This window comes from Pieris brassicae, chromosome 9, assembly GCF_905147105.1.
Source record: "Pieris brassicae chromosome 9, ilPieBrab1.1, whole genome shotgun sequence".
Lineage (NCBI taxonomy): Eukaryota > Metazoa > Arthropoda > Insecta > Lepidoptera > Pieridae > Pieris > Pieris brassicae.
In genome coordinates, this window is record NC_059673.1 from 1070593 (window position 1) to 1089498 (window position 18906).

An 18906-nucleotide genomic window follows, 5' to 3' on the forward strand; every position below is an offset into this window, starting at 1 on the left:
TATTTGTTCACAAAAATAAAGGTTGAGCTGAAGCTGTATTTACCAAAACAAGCCATTAAGGATATTTTTAAACAGCTTTTGTCTACAAAACAGAGCTACTTTGCTTACTGACAATAATATTTTATGTTGCAAGTACTAAAAATAAGACTATTTTCAAATTTTCCTTTTCTACCTACATTTTACACTATGAAGGCATGTCAGGAAGAACTTGTTGACAAAATTCAACATATATTAGTTCTATACAAATATTGATAGTATGCATGAACAATGCTAGTTTTCGATAAGTTAGGTTACAACAGAACCCATGACCAACCATAAATAATAGTAACCAGAGTTAATTCAAAATTAAATAAATCCATTATAAGCACTGTACAAGAATAATTATAACTTAATTCTGGTAGTTTTTATTAAATTTTAAACAAAATATAATCTCATTATACACACCAGTCGTAAATAATGTTGTCTATTATAATGTTGACAAACATTAAAAGATTTTTTTATAAACAGTTAACGAGAATGTTTGTGTGAGTATTCAATTATACCATCTGGTACACGGCTGGCTGCTTAATGAACTTATTAAGAATTCTGCAGTGAAGTAAATTCTACAATCAAAATGTAAAGGCAGCTGCTAGATATGACTTATGTGTAGTATACTATAAGGCAATTGTACTAAGCTAGGTCAAGATTAAAAGCTAAATACAACCATCGGTCTGAATATTGTTATTAATATATGAATATGTAACAATAACCCTGTTAAGTCAAAACCTCTTATGGAAAGCATAAAGGCAAGATATTGACATGAGTTAGGCAAACGTCAAGTTTTTATAATAAACAGCCCCATTTCTATAATCTATATATATAGATATTTAATTGAGTGAACAGGATTTTTGTTACATATTTCTGTTTGCATCAAAACATTTGTAATTGACATGACTGCTAATTCGAATTATTTTAATTCTAATAAACCGCGATTGAAAAAACACAATAAAAAAATCTCATTTAATACACCTTTTGATTAATTAATTTAAATCTGGTTTATAATTAAACTATAAATGTGTATAGCTAAATTAACGCATTGGCAGGTTTACATTAGTGAAGAAAACCAACTTTGTATACATATTAAAATATTTATAAAAAGAAAATGAGTCAAACTGAGCTGTCCTTTAAAAAATATTGTCGTTTCTTTCTGTCTAATTATGATTATAATGTAGTGAAAAGAGATAAAACAGTAAATCTGATTTCATTTTGAGGTTTAAAACTATGAAATGTAAATAACACACCATTTACTAAATTAAATTCAAATAAATATTTGTTAATATAATTTTTTTTTTATAATTAATAACAATTGACTATTTAAATGTATTAGGTTAAGATACGCGGGAACTCTTTTATCGTTGACTAGTTTTTGTAATACTAGTCATGCTTAGAAATATGTCCCCACATATCTTACACTAAATTCTAAAGCACATCAACTAAATATATAAAATTATTTAAAAAGCAGTAATTAACATCGGCGGGAGTAAAGAACAAATATGTAATAAGTAAAAACATCTAGAAGTTCCAGATTGTTTCCTGTGAAAACCCGGTCAAATCTAATTTCACCTAAAACCTAGATTTTTGTCTTTTTAGACCTGACATATTGTACTATTTTCTAATGGAGTGAGCAACATAACTGTAAATCTGTTTTAAAAAATCTGAATTGAGCGTCCTCTAAAACCATATAACAGCACCAGTACTGTAATTCCCAATAGCAAAGGTAATATGTTTTTGTACCGAAAATTACAGAGTACCACAGACTAGATTTGTTACCATGGTTACGACATTTTTACATCAGTTTGAATAAGCAATACCAATTCTATACAAATGACTAAATTTTAAGGAAAAAATCTTGATTTCAAAATGCAGTTGCATTTTCAATTTTGGTCAAAAGAACCCATATATACATAAAAAAATATACTTAAAATTAATTTCTTTCCAATATGACAATGCGTGCTGTAAAATGTAAAAACTGTAATAACATAACATAAACGCGCCAAAGAGAAATCCGCTTGCACAGATCCACATCAATGTAAATGTTGCCAATCTGCCAAACTTAAATCATCTTCCGGATTTGATTATTTATCAGGCCACAGATTATAACAAATTTTATCTCTAAATCTAAATCTGATGGTGAATCCAAAAGACAAAATTGAAAAACAAAACCAATTTAATTGCACCGTTATTAATGTCTCTTTTCATCATAGCGTCAACGCTATATGCACGAATGAGATGAAGGAGGCTTGTTAAAAAGAATGCAATTACATTCATAAATACCGTTCATTTAAATTGAATACATGTTAATTTAACGGAATAATTCACTATATTATTGTATGAAAAACTTGAGCGCTCCGTGGGCATAGTTGGAACTCAATAGCAGTTACGCTTAACCTAATGTAGAGTGCCGATTACTACAATAGTATAGAGTGCGTAATCGTATAGTTTACTCGATACGAATATTTGTTCACAGGGAATGTAATAAATTGTCAGACTTGGACGTAACGATTAAAAACTAACACTGACCAATCAAAAACTGAGTGAATAAAGTTTGGTTAAGTTCTATAGGAAATATAAAACAGTGAAAAACTACAGCGAAACTTTAAAAAAATCATCAAATCAATCATTTTTTTTTAAATAAAACCGTTTTTGACTGATATGATTTAGTTTTAGTCAAACAGGACATATATTTCATTATTAATTTAGAAATATTTAATTGGCGCTATATCAAACAAGACATGATTGTCAAATATATTTGACACATGTCATCTGTGACATACGTCACATGTAAACGATAAATGTCTTTGAATTCGAATTTTGAATAAATGCTATTGACGTTATGTTATGTTATCAGCACACATTGTCTTCCAAAAGTCAATCTGCACGTTGTTTTATGAAGAAACATCTTATTCTGAAGTGATCGCACATTTGTCGTACCTGGAATTCAACATTGTGATTAATTTTTTATAGTGAACGAGACGCTCGAAAAGGCCAATCATAGCAGCCCATGGACATCCATTTTATTGCGCGCCGGCCTTGAAGGGTATCTATTTTTAAACAATTGGAGGTCGTATCCAGGGAAGACTTCCCAACGGGAGTGGATTCCACAGTTATTAGAAAATATTTGCTAACAAATAATTTTATTTTTATTAATATATTATATTCGTTTCAAACTTTTAAGCTTTTTCAGAGCAATGTTAGCAGCTTCAGCGTGCGACGCTCATCCCTGAGGTCGTAGGTTCGATCCCCAGCTCCAAAAGACTTTCTATGTGCGTGTTTAGCAATAGCTCGAACGGTAAAGTAAACATCGTGAGGAAACCGGCTTGCCTTAGACCCATGACGTCACCATGAGTCAGGCACAGGAGTGATCCTATTTATGAATGATGAAGTAGAAATCTGAGGTCCAAACCTAAAAAGGTTATGGACATTATTTTAGTCGAGAGGTTAAAATACTCACCACACAAGCGCCATAATGCACATGAGCCACGATTACTAGAAGCGTCAGAGCGTAGAATATAGCCAGGTCGTATCCCGGGAAGAAAATCGATGCTATGACACTGCCGCTTAACGGCCATAGAAGCCAGTTGATCGCATCGCATCTCCGATTACTCATTTGACTTACTATAAGCCGGCACTGAAACGTTTCGTATTTATAAACTTTAAAGTTTTAACGATGGTTATGGGAACCTACCGTTAGTTACTTTTAAAAATTTAATTTCAATGTATTAAAACTAGATTTAGGTTGAAATACTCACAGCAACGTTACTAAACAAAGTGCCTATCAGTAGGAACACTCCTCGTGGCTCGACCTCCACCAAATGGGATTTGTGGACCCACACCGATGTCACCAGAAAAACACTCAAAATTGACCAAACTGGTCGTATTGCTTCTAGTGGATTACGCATTTTGCCGGTGCGAAGTTTGTATGACCTGAAAATAGAGGTTAAAAAATGGTTAAAAGTCCTCCAAAAACTGATGATCTAATAAAAAAAAATATTTTTATCTATATATGTGTTTTTCCCATTCAGCTGTTTTGGTAGAATTCCTTTATATATGTCAGAGTATGCTCGGATTATAAGGAAATGTTCTGATAGGCCGTTAATTATTATTGTAACTTTGGTTAACAATACAGATCCTTCTTTTAATTTTAAAAATCATAATTTAATTTTATTCGATTTGTTTTATTATTAATTTCATTATAATAACAATTAATTGCAAGAATATGATACAATAGTAATTTCGCATATTCTGCCATTCTGGCGCGCAAATCTGTCTCTGAAGGAGTTTTACAGTATACATTATTAGTCATATGAAGTCAATTCATATATTATTTGTACCGTACATATTGTTACGAAGACGGGTCGACTGCAATGTTTCTAGATTTTTCCACTAGTTAGAGAACTTTTCAGCAGGCTGTAATATGATTTTTGACCGTTTCAGGAGAGGGTCAATCACATATTAGAAAATTATAATTTCCATAATATTACCCTAGTTTTCAGGAAGCTGAAACCTTTTTTCAGTCGGTTTCAGAACATGTGTAGTAGAGTGGTGCAGTTTTCAGGAGACCCGTTTTCAGGCGTTTTCAGGAGACCCGTTTTCAGGCGTTTTCAGGCCTAGGTATACCCCTTTGATGAAGGAATATTCTAGACAGAACTTTCTAGGTGTGAGGCAAGGACGAAATGATACGAGAGAGAGAGAGAGAAGATCAGAACTTTCTCGAAACTAGACTGAGCACTCTAGAACGCCGTACGACAAGGACGGAGCAACGTGCGAAAGAGACAAAGAGTGCGGACGTTCTAGAATTGTGCAATCGCTACTCAGTAGCAAGCCCGCCTAGAGAGTTCTCGAATATTGTTTAGAATTATTCCCAGGGATATATAAGCGAACCGAAACGCGACTAGTCACTAAGTTTTGAATGCGATTACACGAGAGAAACACCGAAGCGATAAAGTGCGAATAAAGTGAATACAAGTGATAAAGTACAGTGTGAAGTGTGCATTAGTGAAGTAATTAGTGACTGTGTTTTTTGTGTGTTATTAGTGAATCTCTGCAATTAATTTTGTGCCCATAAATTCCACATTGATTTTTCAAGAAATAAACCTTTGAAGAAATCTACGGCATTTTCTATCCGATCCCCTAGCTCGTAACAATATCATATCAAATGTTATTAAATTAATATCAACTACAGTGTCTCAAGCAAATAATCATTTATTGAATAATAATATTTTTTTTTCCAAAATTAATCCACCAAGTCGATTTTAAAGACTCTAGTCGGAAGATATTTTAATTATTTTGGTAAATTATTGTAAACCTTAATTGCCATACAAAAGGTGTTTTTCCTAAACAGTTCCAGATTGATTTAGACTTAAAAATATGTATGTTTCTGTGCACGAATAAGGACAATTCTAAAATATAAACACAGGGAAGAGTTACAATTTTGAGCTTCTTAAATAAAGGTACGCAACTATCAAGACAGTTTGCTCCATCCACAAATTGCTCTAATACATTAATTTTGAGCCTTAAATATCCTATTTACTTCGACTGAATTTCCCAAAACTATGATTATATATATACCATTGTTTCATTACTTAATGAAAAATTTGTATGAATATTGTTACGACCAATCAGAGCATAGTATATGCCTCAAGTGGGTTCAGGGCACGCTGACTAGTTCTGATAGAGTATTCAGTGGGATATTCTTGATGAGACGTTGGGTCTATGTAATTTGTGGTTGAATAAGTGATTAAGGGAGATAAGTGCCTTGAACCCTAAAAGACAGCTTAAAGAGATGTCAATTGTCATTTTAATTTTGAGATGCACGAACCTCGCTGACAGTTGAAGTTTTTGTAGTAGTTTAATTAATTTCGAGTTAAACGTTTATATTCAATAACTTAAAAAATTAAATGTTAAATAATTTAATGTTTTTATAAAAATGAGGGTAGGATAGCAAAAATATTTTCCTACCCTCAACAACAATTTTGTGTACTTACAAATATATGTTATACAAGGCAACTGGTAGATTGGTGAACACACCCGTACCATATATGACCCACTCGAAGGCATTGGCCAAGGTATAGCTGCCAAAAATGTACTTTTTATAGTACCCTGTTCCCTTTACCCCAGTCCACATAAAGAAAAATGTCGATGCCTGTAAATATAAAAATCATGTTATAAACTCGCCACCCGGGTTTCACCGTTTATCCCTCCAGCTCGTATTATTCCATCCCATAATAATCTAGACGCAATCCTTCAATCTTGGCCTCAAATTGCTTTCGTGTCTCTGTCGTGAACATTTCCGACTGACTTTTTGAGAAATTCCCGTTTCCTCACGATGTTTTCCTGCACTGAAAGTGTTAGAAGCGCTCAAAGAAAGTCCATTGAGGGTTAGAGTCGCACACTAAAGCCACTAAACTAACACTGCATTTTCAACCTTTGACAGCTCGAATGCTGCTGTGTTCAATACTATTGTATGGTTTCATTCATAAGTTAGCACTTTTTTAAGTTATATACCACTCGGAGCTCATTATATATATCATATCTCACCTGTCAAATAGTTGATATAGCATAAATTACATAATAGCAGTACATATCATACTATATTATGCCAAATAATGGCGTGAACATATATACGTAAAATTTAACATGAAAATTGTAATCATTCTAGTTTTAATAGAATAATAAACTTCAACCGTAAGGAAAAAAAACGTTAATCAAAATTAAGTCTTACCCACATACTAAAATCGTATCCCCAGGGCAGGAACAATACTCCAGTATTGTATTTCTCCCAATGGCTTATGTAGAAATTCAAAAGAAGGTTCCACATCACATAATACATTCTGGAAAAAAGTCCTATTACAGTATTAATCTGTATAAATCATGGCCATAAATGGCGTTATGGAGTAGAATAACTTAAAAATAGATAAAAAATCCATAAACAAAAATATAGAATTCCATACGTCAGTCACGTGACACGAAACTGTCGCGGATTGGTCGAATCGATGATCCGACATTTATTATTATTAGATATAAATATTCGATCGAATTATAATATATGTATACCTATGTATTTGTGTATGAGACCACGTAAACACCTTGATGTTTGACTACTTGGTAAACCATGGTCATAGGGACCAGTTCCACGTCATCACGCATAGACAAGCGTTTTGTTGGGTTTTCGATTAGAATTTTTTAAAGTTAATATTTAAAATAAAAAATAATTTATTGGTGCTACAACCTTTTTAGGTCTGGGCCACAGATTTCCGTAGCTGTTCCATAATCATTTGTCAATCAAATAAGAAAGTAGGTGGTCACTTGTGCCTGACACACGTCGACTTTTTGAGTCTAGGGCAAGCCGGTTTCCTCACGATATTTTCCTTCAGCGTTCAAGCGAATGTTAAATCGCACATAGAAAGAAATCCATTAATACACAAAAAAAATTTAATTTCTATTAAATAATATTTTTTTAATATATCCAAATTTCCGATCTAGTGGTTTTCAAACACCAACAACTTCAAAACTAATGTGTTAGAAAGAGATTAGATACCTTATAGGTGGAATGGAGAAATCCAGTCGACCAAATATGGAATAAAGACAAGCCGGTATGAAGAAAACTGAGTATGAATCCAGTCCATGGTCGAAAAGTTCACCAAGCGGACCTGATGTTTGTGTTCTACGGGCTTGTTTACCATCAATACCATCTGAAAAAATCATGGGTGGCAATTTAATAAATTATGAATTATATTAATTGATTAATAAAATTGTTATGATTAATTAATTTGGAAATGCTGTGTGATTTTTTTAATGTCTGATTACGATGAATTCCTTTATTGATGTACCTACTCCAACCTTAAGGAAGAATCCTCGACCTGTCTTACCATGTACTGGCCAGCCTGAAGTTCCCAGTGGCCAAGGTCAAGAACCTCTCCTATCCTTAGCATGTTTTAGGGTATAAATGTATTATGTATTATTAACTGTATGGGCATACTTCCGCAATTACTTAACACTGTCTATGCCGGAATAATTCACGCCAATTATAATATTTAATTTACCAAAATGACCATATTCCCACGCATTTGTTTGACTCATAGTCATTCCATTCTCATTTAGTCAGTGGGACTGGCATACCGACTGCTAAAATATATTTATTGTTCCACTGTCGTCAGATATATCTTAAAATGTATTTCCTTATTATGGTTAATAAATTGAAGTATCAATATAAAAATCATACCCAGGGTATATGCCAAAAACAGGAACACTGACAGAAAATACCACAGCGTTTGGGGTATTACTTCGGTCCTGCCATTCAGTGGTTCCACCACAGTTTCGTTTTTCACCACTGCACTGGCAGCCGTGTAGTCATAATCATAGTATGATAATAATATGAAATCAAGTACAGTGAGGAGAAATCCAGAAAATGTTAAAACATTTGGTGCAACCCATCTTGGTACTAGCTGTAAATTAATAAAAATATCTGTTTAACGAAGGGTAGATCTTAAGGCTTCTTTTCCTTGTCCCTAGGGCTTTGACAGGAGAAAGAAAAACATTAATATTTATATTTGTAGGTTTAGTTCTACTAACTTTGAATATGTTGCCCACCCCTAACCACTTTTGCTTTTACTCATAATAAAAATAATCCATGACTAAACAATTATTTAACAGGTATGTTTACCTCTACTATTTATTAATAAGTCTTAGAAAACATGTATGCTTAAAACAACAACAAAATATTCAGAAATTTTACACATACATCAATTATAAAAACAAAAATTTCAAACAAACAAGGAAAAAATTAAAACAAGAAACTACAAAATTAAAAATAACTAAAAATAATGAAATTTAAACCTCATTCAGAGCATGATACACAAAGTTATGGTAAGTATGAATATTGCTTTAAAATATATCAACATAAACAAAATAAATTTAATAAAAGTGACGATATATTGATTTATCAGTGCCTGAGTTGAATTTCTTTGCCTTATCTTTACATGTAGGGTCGCTTTATAACCCACAAATTAAACCCAGCCTAGAATACAATATACAACCAATGATTTATAACATTATAAAAAATTATCAGAAATATTATCTTATCCTTCCAAAAAAGTATTGCTATCTGGTTTATCAAATGTACCATAGAGATTTAGTGCTTTAATATGTTTATGAATTATCTGTTGTCACACACATATAGTAAAGAAACTGAACTATATGTATTATGCAATGTGAAACTTTCTTAAATATCTATATTAATTGCATTAGATTAATTCAAGTACATAGAACAAAACAACTCTATAACACTAGAAAATGCAGTTCCTTCAGCATCACTATGTAGAGATTACACTGTAGTAGATACAACATTTTCTTTTATAAATTGTTCCAAAAGTGTTTTAAATAATTTGTTCAATTATTGATTTACTGATGTATGTTAAAATTATACATAAAAACTAGTTATACATGGTGTAGCCATGTTGACCTTGCAACAGCTTACATATAACAAATTTTAATGTACACATAGTATAAATTTCAACCATACCTATGTCCTGAAAAAAGGCCTGTTTAGTTCAAGTAATAAACTGATTGCATCCATTTTATGATTTTAATTACATTATATTAATCTTGTTAGTAAGTTTAAAATAATATCTCTGGATTGTTAAATATAGTTATGATTTTTCATTACCTCTTATGTCATGCATATTGTGTAATACAACTTTTTGAAGGTTAAAGATTAAAATAGAATTTTTATTTAAAAATGTACTGTATTTCTAAGACATCAGACTTATGCCTTAAATGAGAGGGTTTGGAAAATGGGCCTGTCCCATCAGTGATTGTTTCCTTCTAAACTGTTTATGTTTCACTATTGTAATGAACTGTAATATACAGTTCAATTGAATTAACTAAAAGTAAGTGAGGTAAACGTATTTAGGGGTGTAACTTTAAGAGGTGAATGCAGTGTTATGGCACTAGATTAGGCAACAAAGTTTGTAGACCAATGATCAGTTATTTAGAGGCATAGACATGTAGCCATTGGGTTCCCAATTCTAGATGGAGTAACCAAGAAAATTTGTATAGGGGGTCAGCCCTAGACTATAGCCTAGATTATAATAATGGTGGTTTAATATTTAAATTGGCTTACCTCTACAACTTTATTCCAAAATGGGTGCATAACATAAACACTGAGAGGACTGGTGTCTTTTGACATATACTGTAATAGAAAATAATTTTACTGAAAGTTACTATTTCAGATTGTAAAAGAAATTATTTTGCATTTTTATAGTGGTAGATTACTCTTTGAGTCAATGCTAAGTGTTAGTGTCAGTAATAACGGTTATGCCTTGAAGATCATAAAAAAATGAACAGTTTAATGTGAGTTGAATTGTTTCAAAATAAGGTTTTATTCAATTCGAATTCCAAAGTTAAAATCTTCATATTTAATTGCTTTATATGGATATATTAACTATGATCCGGATTTCCTTGAGATATTCTGTGATATAACCATAAAAACATAAAAAAGAGTCATATTATGATGCGCAAATCGATCGGTTTATTTATAGGTTAGCTTTGAAACCTTAGTAAAACTCATAAACATAACTTAGGATAATATACAGTACCTTGTAATTGTCAAATCCTTCGAGATGTTCCCGAGATAAATACTTGTAATTAAACATCTTGTTTGATTTTAACTTTATAAGATCACCAAAATTAAAAGGGCCAGAACTACGTTACAATAGAACATAAACGTTTGTGGCACATGATTTTTTAACTGAATGTAAGATATTAGATACTAGCAAGCGGAATCGATAGAAATTATATAAATTACATAAATAGGTAATAGACCGTAAATAAAAAACAATTTAAATTCTGTGTGAATAAAATAGACTTGCCGCTTGCCTACTGTAATTTAACTATAACTTGTCCACAGATAATTTTGTCGACCGCGGGAAGCACTAGATATACAGATATATAAATTTTTATGTCAGATTGATTACTGACTATATTGTGGACGGTTCTGTTATTGTCAAACAATACGATCGTACCCTATTATCTTATATATTCTTTTTTTTCTAACGATGTAATATGAAGATTATTAAAAATACATTAACCTGAATTCGTCGAATTCGTACCTAGTCACGTGAAATTTATTCCCACACCATTTTAGATTGTAAGGATTTTCGTCGAAGGCCACATTACTTTTTAAACAACTCTTCGAATCCATCCCAGGAGAAATTATGATTAAATTTGTAATTTGTTTGCCGTTTCTGGTGACTTGTGAACTTTAGAAATCACTACCGACAGCACTACCGTAGTAAACACAGTCGATAAACAATTAAGGGTATTCACTATATTAGGAACACATTGAACATATTGTATGATCGGTTCGAGTGTACTCACAAAAAGTTATTCAATCAAATTTATTTGTCGAAAAAATTAAACGGCAATGTCCATAAAAGGTAAATTTGCTTACTCATAAATTTTATCAGTTCGATAGTTTAATTTTATATTTTATCCCCGCCCAATTATTATCGGATGTCATTTCATTGTATATTGCATACTTATCTACAAGATAAGATAGTTTATTAAAGCAGTATTCGATGATAGTACGTAAGAAACAAACGTAACCATGGATTCATGGGAAATAAATAATGAAAGTGATTCTAATGAAAATGCTACGGTAATAACAATAGATGGAACGGTTTATAACCCTCCAACTTACGAAGTCGAAGCGGAACTGCAAGCCCCTCCAGAGACAACAGAAATACATCCAGACAATATTATTTATCCTAATACTGTTTGGTATAACGCTAAGCCGCTAAATAAATTTGCGAAAACTTACGAATTAGAGAAATTCGAGAAGAATTTGTTAATAATATTCAATCAAGAAAACATAATTGGCTATGAGCCTAGATTGGGAACGGAAAAGGATGTCAGTGCTTTGATAAATACATTTTCACAATTTGGCTTTGAAATTGAACCTTATAAAGATAAAACGAAAAGTTTCCTGCTGGGTGTATTAAGAAACTGTAAGTAAAATTATTTATGTTTTTTGTACGGCAAACCTAATAGGAGTATTTTATTATACAGACGACAATGTTTAAAAGTGTTTTTTATTTCGTTTTTCTAAAAATACAAAGACAATAAACAATGACGTTGATTGTTTTAAAAAAATGAAATTTGGTATTATGACAGCTGGACATATGGCACTTACGATTCTTTAAGAACCCATGGCTTCATATGCAAATTACCAAGACAAACTATTTATTCTAAAGGACTGTAGAGATTTAAAAAATATTGACATATATCAAGACAAAAATATATCACATATTTACTGTCGAAATGATGTATGATAAAGACAAATCAAGCTACATAAATAGTAGCGATTAGGTTGTTTATACAACGTTTATGTCTAAACGGTAATAATTTATATTAAACATATTTATTTAAATAAAGAAAAATTACTTTCCAGACAATTCTTTTTTTGAAAGTATAAATTAGAAAAATATTAATTTGGGGATTTTGTGGTATTTTTTCTACATCTTAATTATTTTTGTGTTTTTTCGCATTACTATGTATCTATTGTTTATACATCCCAAGTTTTTAGACTCAGTTTGTTATTTTCAATATAAACGTTACTTATTAAGATTATAAAGTTAATTTTTCTGTTTTTTATGTAACAGAGGGCAAACAGGCACCAGGCTCAATTGGTTTTTAGTGATGCCACCCATAGACACTCATATTGCCAGAAGGCTCGCGGGTGGCCAGCCATTTTTGTGTTTTTTCACACACATCACTTTATTTATTAAAATATAAATAGTTATCCCGAATTTTAACACTAAATGACACTGCTATATATTTTGGGTTGTCCTTCCCCCTATAATATGACGAAAGAAGCTGGCTTCTTCAGAACGGGGTGCTGTTTCTTGTGGTTGGCTTAAATTCTTATATCTAACTATGAGGATTTAACTTTTAGGTTTTATCTAACTATGAGGATATTGATATTTTCCACCTCACCATAGAAGATGTGAGGAATTTTTTGGGAAGGGCGGGAAGACTCTTTGTTTAAGCAGTAATTTGAAATATTAAATATTATTTATTGTTTCAAATGTTAAATTTTAGTTTTCTTTAGTTTAAAAAAATATATATTTTGTCCATACTTGTTTTCTGTTACATATATATTGTTAATGTATATATCTGTTTTGGCTTTGTGTATTGTCTAAGTATTTTGTTTTATAATATGTATGTTAGATGTAAGATTACTAATAATTAAATAAATAAACTTGTCCAAAGGGGTCCAGTGCAATTTCTTTTTACCGAAATATCTTTTTTATTATTTTTCTTCCTTATAATTCATTTATTCGCATTATATAGTTGTATTACGATCAAGATAATCACTGTCAAACTATAATGAAGTGTTGTGAAGAGTAGGACAGGGTGGATGACTCTCTTTGTATCCTGTTTTTATAGATAACGTATCAAAGATTACAGATTACAGTATGACTAATAAGAATATCCTTAAAAATTATCTTCGAAATACCAACGGAAATGAGACGTCATATAGAAAATCCCCGAGAAGAAAGTCGAATTAAAGTCAAGAAGATCATAGTAAATATGATTGGACTTTTTTAAATAGAATACTGGACTGACGATAGGCCACCATCCTACCTGATGTTATAGATGAAGGTACGACTGTCCAGGAGGATATTTTACCGCCGCTTAAATGAACCCATACTGTCTAGGGAATATGGAAGGAGTTCCACTCCTTTGCTGTTTTGATAAGAAACGACGAACCATAGTGGGTGGGAAGGGGTGAAACGTGGTTCTAGAGCGTTGTTAAAAAGAGGATTACGGAATCAGTTTGTTCCATGGAGCATTCTCTGGAGTGTAATCTATAGAGGACTGGAAGGCAGACAAATCAACGGTGATGGTTTATACTGATATGAAAGGGCAACATAAAAGATGTGATGAAAAATGACACTGTGGACATTGTCATCAACTCCATAGAGACCTTTTGATGAGTAGTAGTTTTCGTTTTATCAGTATTGCATTGTTAATTATCTGCGATTATTATTTTCTTAATTGCCATATAATTATGTATATTCACGGATGCTTGGCGGACCCATGCGACTTCTTTAATACAAAGAGTCTCCTAGTGAATTGTGTGCTGCGTGAGGGCTACTCGATTGTGAAGAAGTCGCCTGGATCTGTCTGGCTGGACATGGTTCTCATGTCATTTTCAGACATGTATATCCTTTCTGTAACATATTTTCATAAGTATCTGATGTATGTTTGAATAAATGATGTTTGAGAGTATAGGCGCACGGTGCACGTGCGCACGCAAAAATAAATCAGTGGCACTACAACCATTTTAGGTTTGGGCCTCAGATTTCTTTATCTGTTTCATAATAATTTGTTATTCTAACAGGAAATTAGGTAATCATCCTGTGCCTGACACGCCTTGGGTCTAAGGCAAGCCGGTTTCCTCACAATGTTCTCCTTCAACGTACGAGCGAATGATAAATGCGCACATAGACAGAAAGTCCATTGGTGCACAGCCGTAGATCAAACCGATCTCAGGGATGAGAGTCGCACACTGAAGCCACCAGGCCAGCACTGCTTTTGCGTCACGTCGCCATTACTGCGTTATAATTGTCGCTTGTTCCATAGCATTTCGTGAAACTGTGTCTTACCACTTCTCAAATAATACATGTAAACTTTTGCAGTCAAATATAGAAATTTCTCCGACTATGGGTGCGTGGCGGTGGTAGTGCTGACCCATGGGACGACGAACGGATTGCTACGAGCGAAAGACCAATTTTACAAGGAGTTCGATGTTATAGACGCATTCAAAACGTATGAAAATCCGTCTTTGGTCTCAAAACCTAAGCTTCTCTTTATCCAGGTGAGATATTATACCTACGCCAGCTGTAGCCAGCAGCTACAAATGAAAATGTATTGATATAAATGAAGTAATGTAATATTATTAAAACTTATACCTACTTATTTATTAAAGTCTCAGCAAAAAATAAAAAAAATCTATTCGAAATGACCACCTCTGGTTTTTATACAGGCCTTTAATCTGTTTGGCCACGTATATATGGATTTACGCTCGGTTTCCAAGGGAGATTTCGCCACTGCTTGCTCCAAAGATTTTTTAAGAGATCCAATGTCTCCGTGTCGTTTAGAGCAGGCCTGTCCTGTCCTCTAAAACTGACCATAATTTGAAGTCTAAAGGGTTGAGGTCTGGGCTAGATGAGGGTAGTCTTCAGCTCTTATAAAGCCCGGAAGGTTAGTTTCAAGCCTGGCTTGGGTAGTTCGTGCCTTGTGCCAGGTGCAGAATCCTGCTGGAAAATCCGCAGTGTATATATAAAAGTGTATTGCTGAGAAGTTTTACAACATGATCCAAGGCTGTACACATTAGCTGAAGATTTCACTCCTTTTTCATAAAAATGTAGTTTTGTAACTCGACACGCCCTACCAAACCATCACGTTATACCTTTTCGACTCCTTGGGTCGCTTCTTTAGAACTCTGAGCTTACACTTTTTTATTTTGCTTATTGTGTTGTTCTTCAATCGTGAAATTTTTTCAACGGTTAAGGGGATAATCCTGAGCTTTTCATCTGCATATCGCGTCAGAAGGCGTTTTGATCGATCCACCCTCTTTAATTGTAAAGCTTCATAGGGCGTGTCCTGTACATCGAAGATGAGCTTCGTACATCAGGTGTCGTTCACGAGACAGAGTCCCAGCTGGAATCTTCATTTCTCGCGAAGATTTTTTAGGCTTCACAGCATTAACAGCCTTTGTAGTTCTAACAGCATGCCTCCCCGATCTTTTCACCAGAAAGACCGCTTCGACGGACGAAATGTTGTTATTTATATCTGTTGATAGTACGTTAAAAGAAACATACACCTGATACCAAGCTTTTGAAGTGTTTGGAATATGACCGACGGCTCCATAACCACGTTGTCCAAGGCGACCACTGCAATCCTTTTTTTCTTTAATACACCATTCCATATAGTAATTTGATAATGAACACGAAAAAATATGGCGCAAAATCGAAAGAAGTTTTTAAAATAATTTACGTGTTCCAAATTCAAAATAATTAAACAGTTGAAAAAAAAAAGTTATTATGTCACAGTATTTATTTTCCAATTCTTCCGTGCGATCAATTTTATTCCATCTTCCCAGGTTTTCGTTGGTCATCCTGTCATTTTTTTCCCACTGTGCCATTCCAAGTAGGAGTTATTTTGACTGGACATGATTGGGCTTATTTCCGCTTCAACTTTTTTGTATTACGCCGTTTTTAATTTTGTCTTTAAGTTTCAAGTGAAGAATAGAATCATAATTATTGTATACTAAAAATTATTTTATACGTTCCAGGCTTGTCGTGGTAAGCAGTCTGTTAAGGGAGTCAATGTTGGTACTTTAACAACTCTCTCGATAAAAAAAGATGAATGCCATATAGAACCATATACCTTGCCAGCTGAGTCGGATATGTACGTTCTCCACAGTTCATACATGGGGAAACCTTCACATAGGTAGAGTATTTTTAATATATCCCAATTGAAAAGAGCGTACCAATTTTTAAAAATCCGTGGTGCGTTGCTGCACTACCTCTGTGGCATTGAGAGTCTCTATGGGCGTATCACTTAACATCAGGTGATTCTCCTGCTCATATAAAAAACAAGAACCTTTTTAACGAAACAAATGACTGTGCATTCCGTTTGATTGTTTTTGGTCATGTCTTATGTGTGGTAAAATCCAGAAACTTAGCGGCGGCCAAAATCTAATTTATTTTTGCGACAGAGAGCGCTGTCTCGTTTTTTTATATCTTACACAGTGATGCCAACTTGGGGTTTTTCCCAAAATTTTGGGGGAATAAAGATACACAGGAGGTCTTTTGATTTATTTAGGATGATTTTTAGGAGGCACTTTATTTACGTTTTTGTTTTCTCTTTAAATAACGCACGATTGTATACAATTAATATTAAGCCTCGAACCGAACCTACAAACTAAATCTGATACAAACTCCTAGCGTGGCTATAACTGAAATATCAAAGAGCTAAAAAAAAGTGAGCGGCTGGCTTCCTCGGCGTTTCGCAAATATATGGCTCTCTGCATCTTCTACCGCATTTACCACGTAGTGTTTAGAGTTGGTCAGATGAATATCTGCAGCTGAGTTTTATCATCGGATTTCGAGGCAGAATACGAAATTCCACCCGTATCACCTCGACACCCGTTGTTCCACATCTGAACGTTATTAAGGCTGTTCGAGCACCACCACTATGTGGTACCAGCTGGCTACCAATTTACGAACCAATTCGACTTCCTTTCAAGGAAAGAGCGTACCAATTTTGGCAATGCACTTGGGACTGGCATGGGCGTCAATCACTTAACGTTTCTTTATTGTTTAGCATTGATTAAATTACCTCTGAATTTGCAGAGACGAACTCAACGGCACTTGGCTAATTCAGACATTGTGTAAAAAGATAAATGAATTAGCGCCAACCCACGACTTGGCCAGTATAGTCACTGAGGTGAAGCAAGAAGTGGCAATCGACTTGTGCTTCGAAGAATATAACACGGAAACATTAGAAGTGGAGACGAACACACAAGTGCCTGTGGACACGTCAACGCTTATTCGGAAGTTATATTTTCGGAAATATGGTGAATCTGTATCGTGTACCGACTCCCGTGTGGAAAGAAGTGATTCGACCACGCCTTTATTGGAATTTGGGCCTTGTGTTTGCTTTTTGGACTACTTCGCGTATATAACGGAATGTTTAAGGTAATAATATCACATAGAAATATAGAAACAAATATTTATAACATTATCTGTGGCGCTACAACCTTTTTTAGTCTGTGCCTCAGCATTCTCCATATATTATGATCATTTGTCAATCTAATAGGAATCTAATTGATCAGCTTCACACACGCCGTCGACTTATTCGCAAGCCGGTTTCCTCACGATGTTTTCCTACACCGTTCGATGTTGCACTCGTAGAAATGAATAGTGCACAGCCGGGGATCGAATGTATGACCTCCTAACCACGGCTCCTTATTATAATAACTCTATTTTTTTCTACAATTACAGCAAATAATTCAATAAAAAAAATGTATGAATAGTAGATGTTGGACCCATGGAAATTTGAAATATATTAACATTTTTCAAAACTCGTTCCAACTTGGCAAATGATTGATTTTCCTGTGTCAGATTCCGAATTATGTTTATCAAGCCAAGTCTTGGCTATTTTCTTTTGCTAAAAAGTAATGCTATAAACATGAAGTTTCTTTTAATCACTTTTTTTTAATAAACAAAAGTTCCTTCACACTAAATTTATTCACGTGCCTTTTGAAGGTTACAGCTAATTAGTAAAAATCATATTAGTTAATACTAGTAGCGCCATCTATGTGTCAACCAACCAACTTATCAGCCAATTATTTCGATACAAAACAAAGATGGTTTTTAAAGTTGTCATTAACGTTTTATGGCCACCGCTTACGCTTACGTTGTTATTTTATAGTTAACGTAGATACGTTTATAAACTTGCAGGTTATATTTAGAACACAATCCAGAAGATGCAACAGCGCAGTACTTCATCGAAGCGTCAGAAACCATTGACAGTTCCGAGATGAGTGCTTCTAAAGAGAAAATGACTAATGCAATTGTTAACTATTTACGTAATCATGCTAAGCAATTAGATTTTTACAAATATATGTATTTTAAAAAATGATTTATAACGTTTTACTTAAAACCTTCTAATCAACTGTATCGGATTCGAAGACCGAAACTTTACCATTTTGTCTATTAAAATAAAGTTGTGGATTATATATGTAAAGAATTTTTTTTATTCTACGATAAGATTCTAATATTGTTAATTATCTGT

The 18906-nt window shown here is 33.4% G+C and overlaps 2 protein-coding genes across 2 annotated transcripts; one reads left to right on the forward strand and one right to left on the reverse strand.

Annotated features, from left to right (window-relative positions):
* Positions 1-693: 693 nt before the first annotated feature.
* On the reverse strand, positions 694-10949 carry LOC123714106 (ethanolaminephosphotransferase 1-like). Its single transcript, XM_045668239.1, has 9 exons — positions 10635-10949; positions 10160-10228; positions 8261-8483; positions 7577-7730; positions 6761-6869; positions 6024-6181; positions 3789-3963; positions 3491-3667; positions 694-2970 (listed from the first exon to the last, which is right to left on the reverse strand). Exons 1-9 carry the CDS (start codon positions 10689-10691, stop codon positions 2908-2910), a joined length of 1185 nt encoding a protein of 394 aa, XP_045524195.1. The 5' UTR covers positions 10692-10949; the 3' UTR covers positions 694-2907.
* A 677-nt stretch (positions 10950-11626) lies between these two features.
* On the forward strand, positions 11627-18753 carry LOC123714346 (caspase-1-like). Its single transcript, XM_045668566.1, has 5 exons — positions 11627-12044; positions 14742-14920; positions 16400-16557; positions 17463-17807; positions 18573-18753. The coding sequence occupies exons 1-5, from the start codon at positions 11645-11647 to the stop codon at positions 18751-18753; spliced, it is 1263 nt and encodes a 420-aa protein (XP_045524522.1). The 5' UTR covers positions 11627-11644.
* The last annotated feature ends 153 nt before the right edge of the window (positions 18754-18906 follow it).

What these genes read in the sequence shown, in the direction of transcription:
- LOC123714106 (XM_045668239.1), bottom strand. Translation starts at nt 10,691, where the DNA reads ATGTTTAATTACAAGTATTTATCTCGGGAACATCTCGAAGGATTTGAC. An exon ending in TTTGGAATAAAGTTGTAGAG is followed by an intron (nt 8,484 to 10,159) that starts GTAAGCCAATTT and finishes ATTAATTTACAG; the next exon opens with CTAGTACCAAGATGGGTTGC. An exon ending in TGCATTATGGCGCTTGTGTG is followed by an intron (nt 2,971 to 3,490) that starts GTGAGTATTTTA and finishes GTTGAATTCCAG; the next exon opens with GTACGACAAATGTGCGATCA.
- LOC123714346 (XM_045668566.1), top strand. Translation starts at nt 11,645, where the DNA reads ATGGATTCATGGGAAATAAATAATGAAAGTGATTCTAATGAAAATGCT. An exon ending in CTAAGCTTCTCTTTATCCAG is followed by an intron (nt 14,921 to 16,399) that starts GTGAGATATTAT and finishes TATACGTTCCAG; the next exon opens with GCTTGTCGTGGTAAGCAGTC. An exon ending in TATATAACGGAATGTTTAAG is followed by an intron (nt 17,808 to 18,572) that starts GTAATAATATCA and finishes ATAAACTTGCAG; the next exon opens with GTTATATTTAGAACACAATC.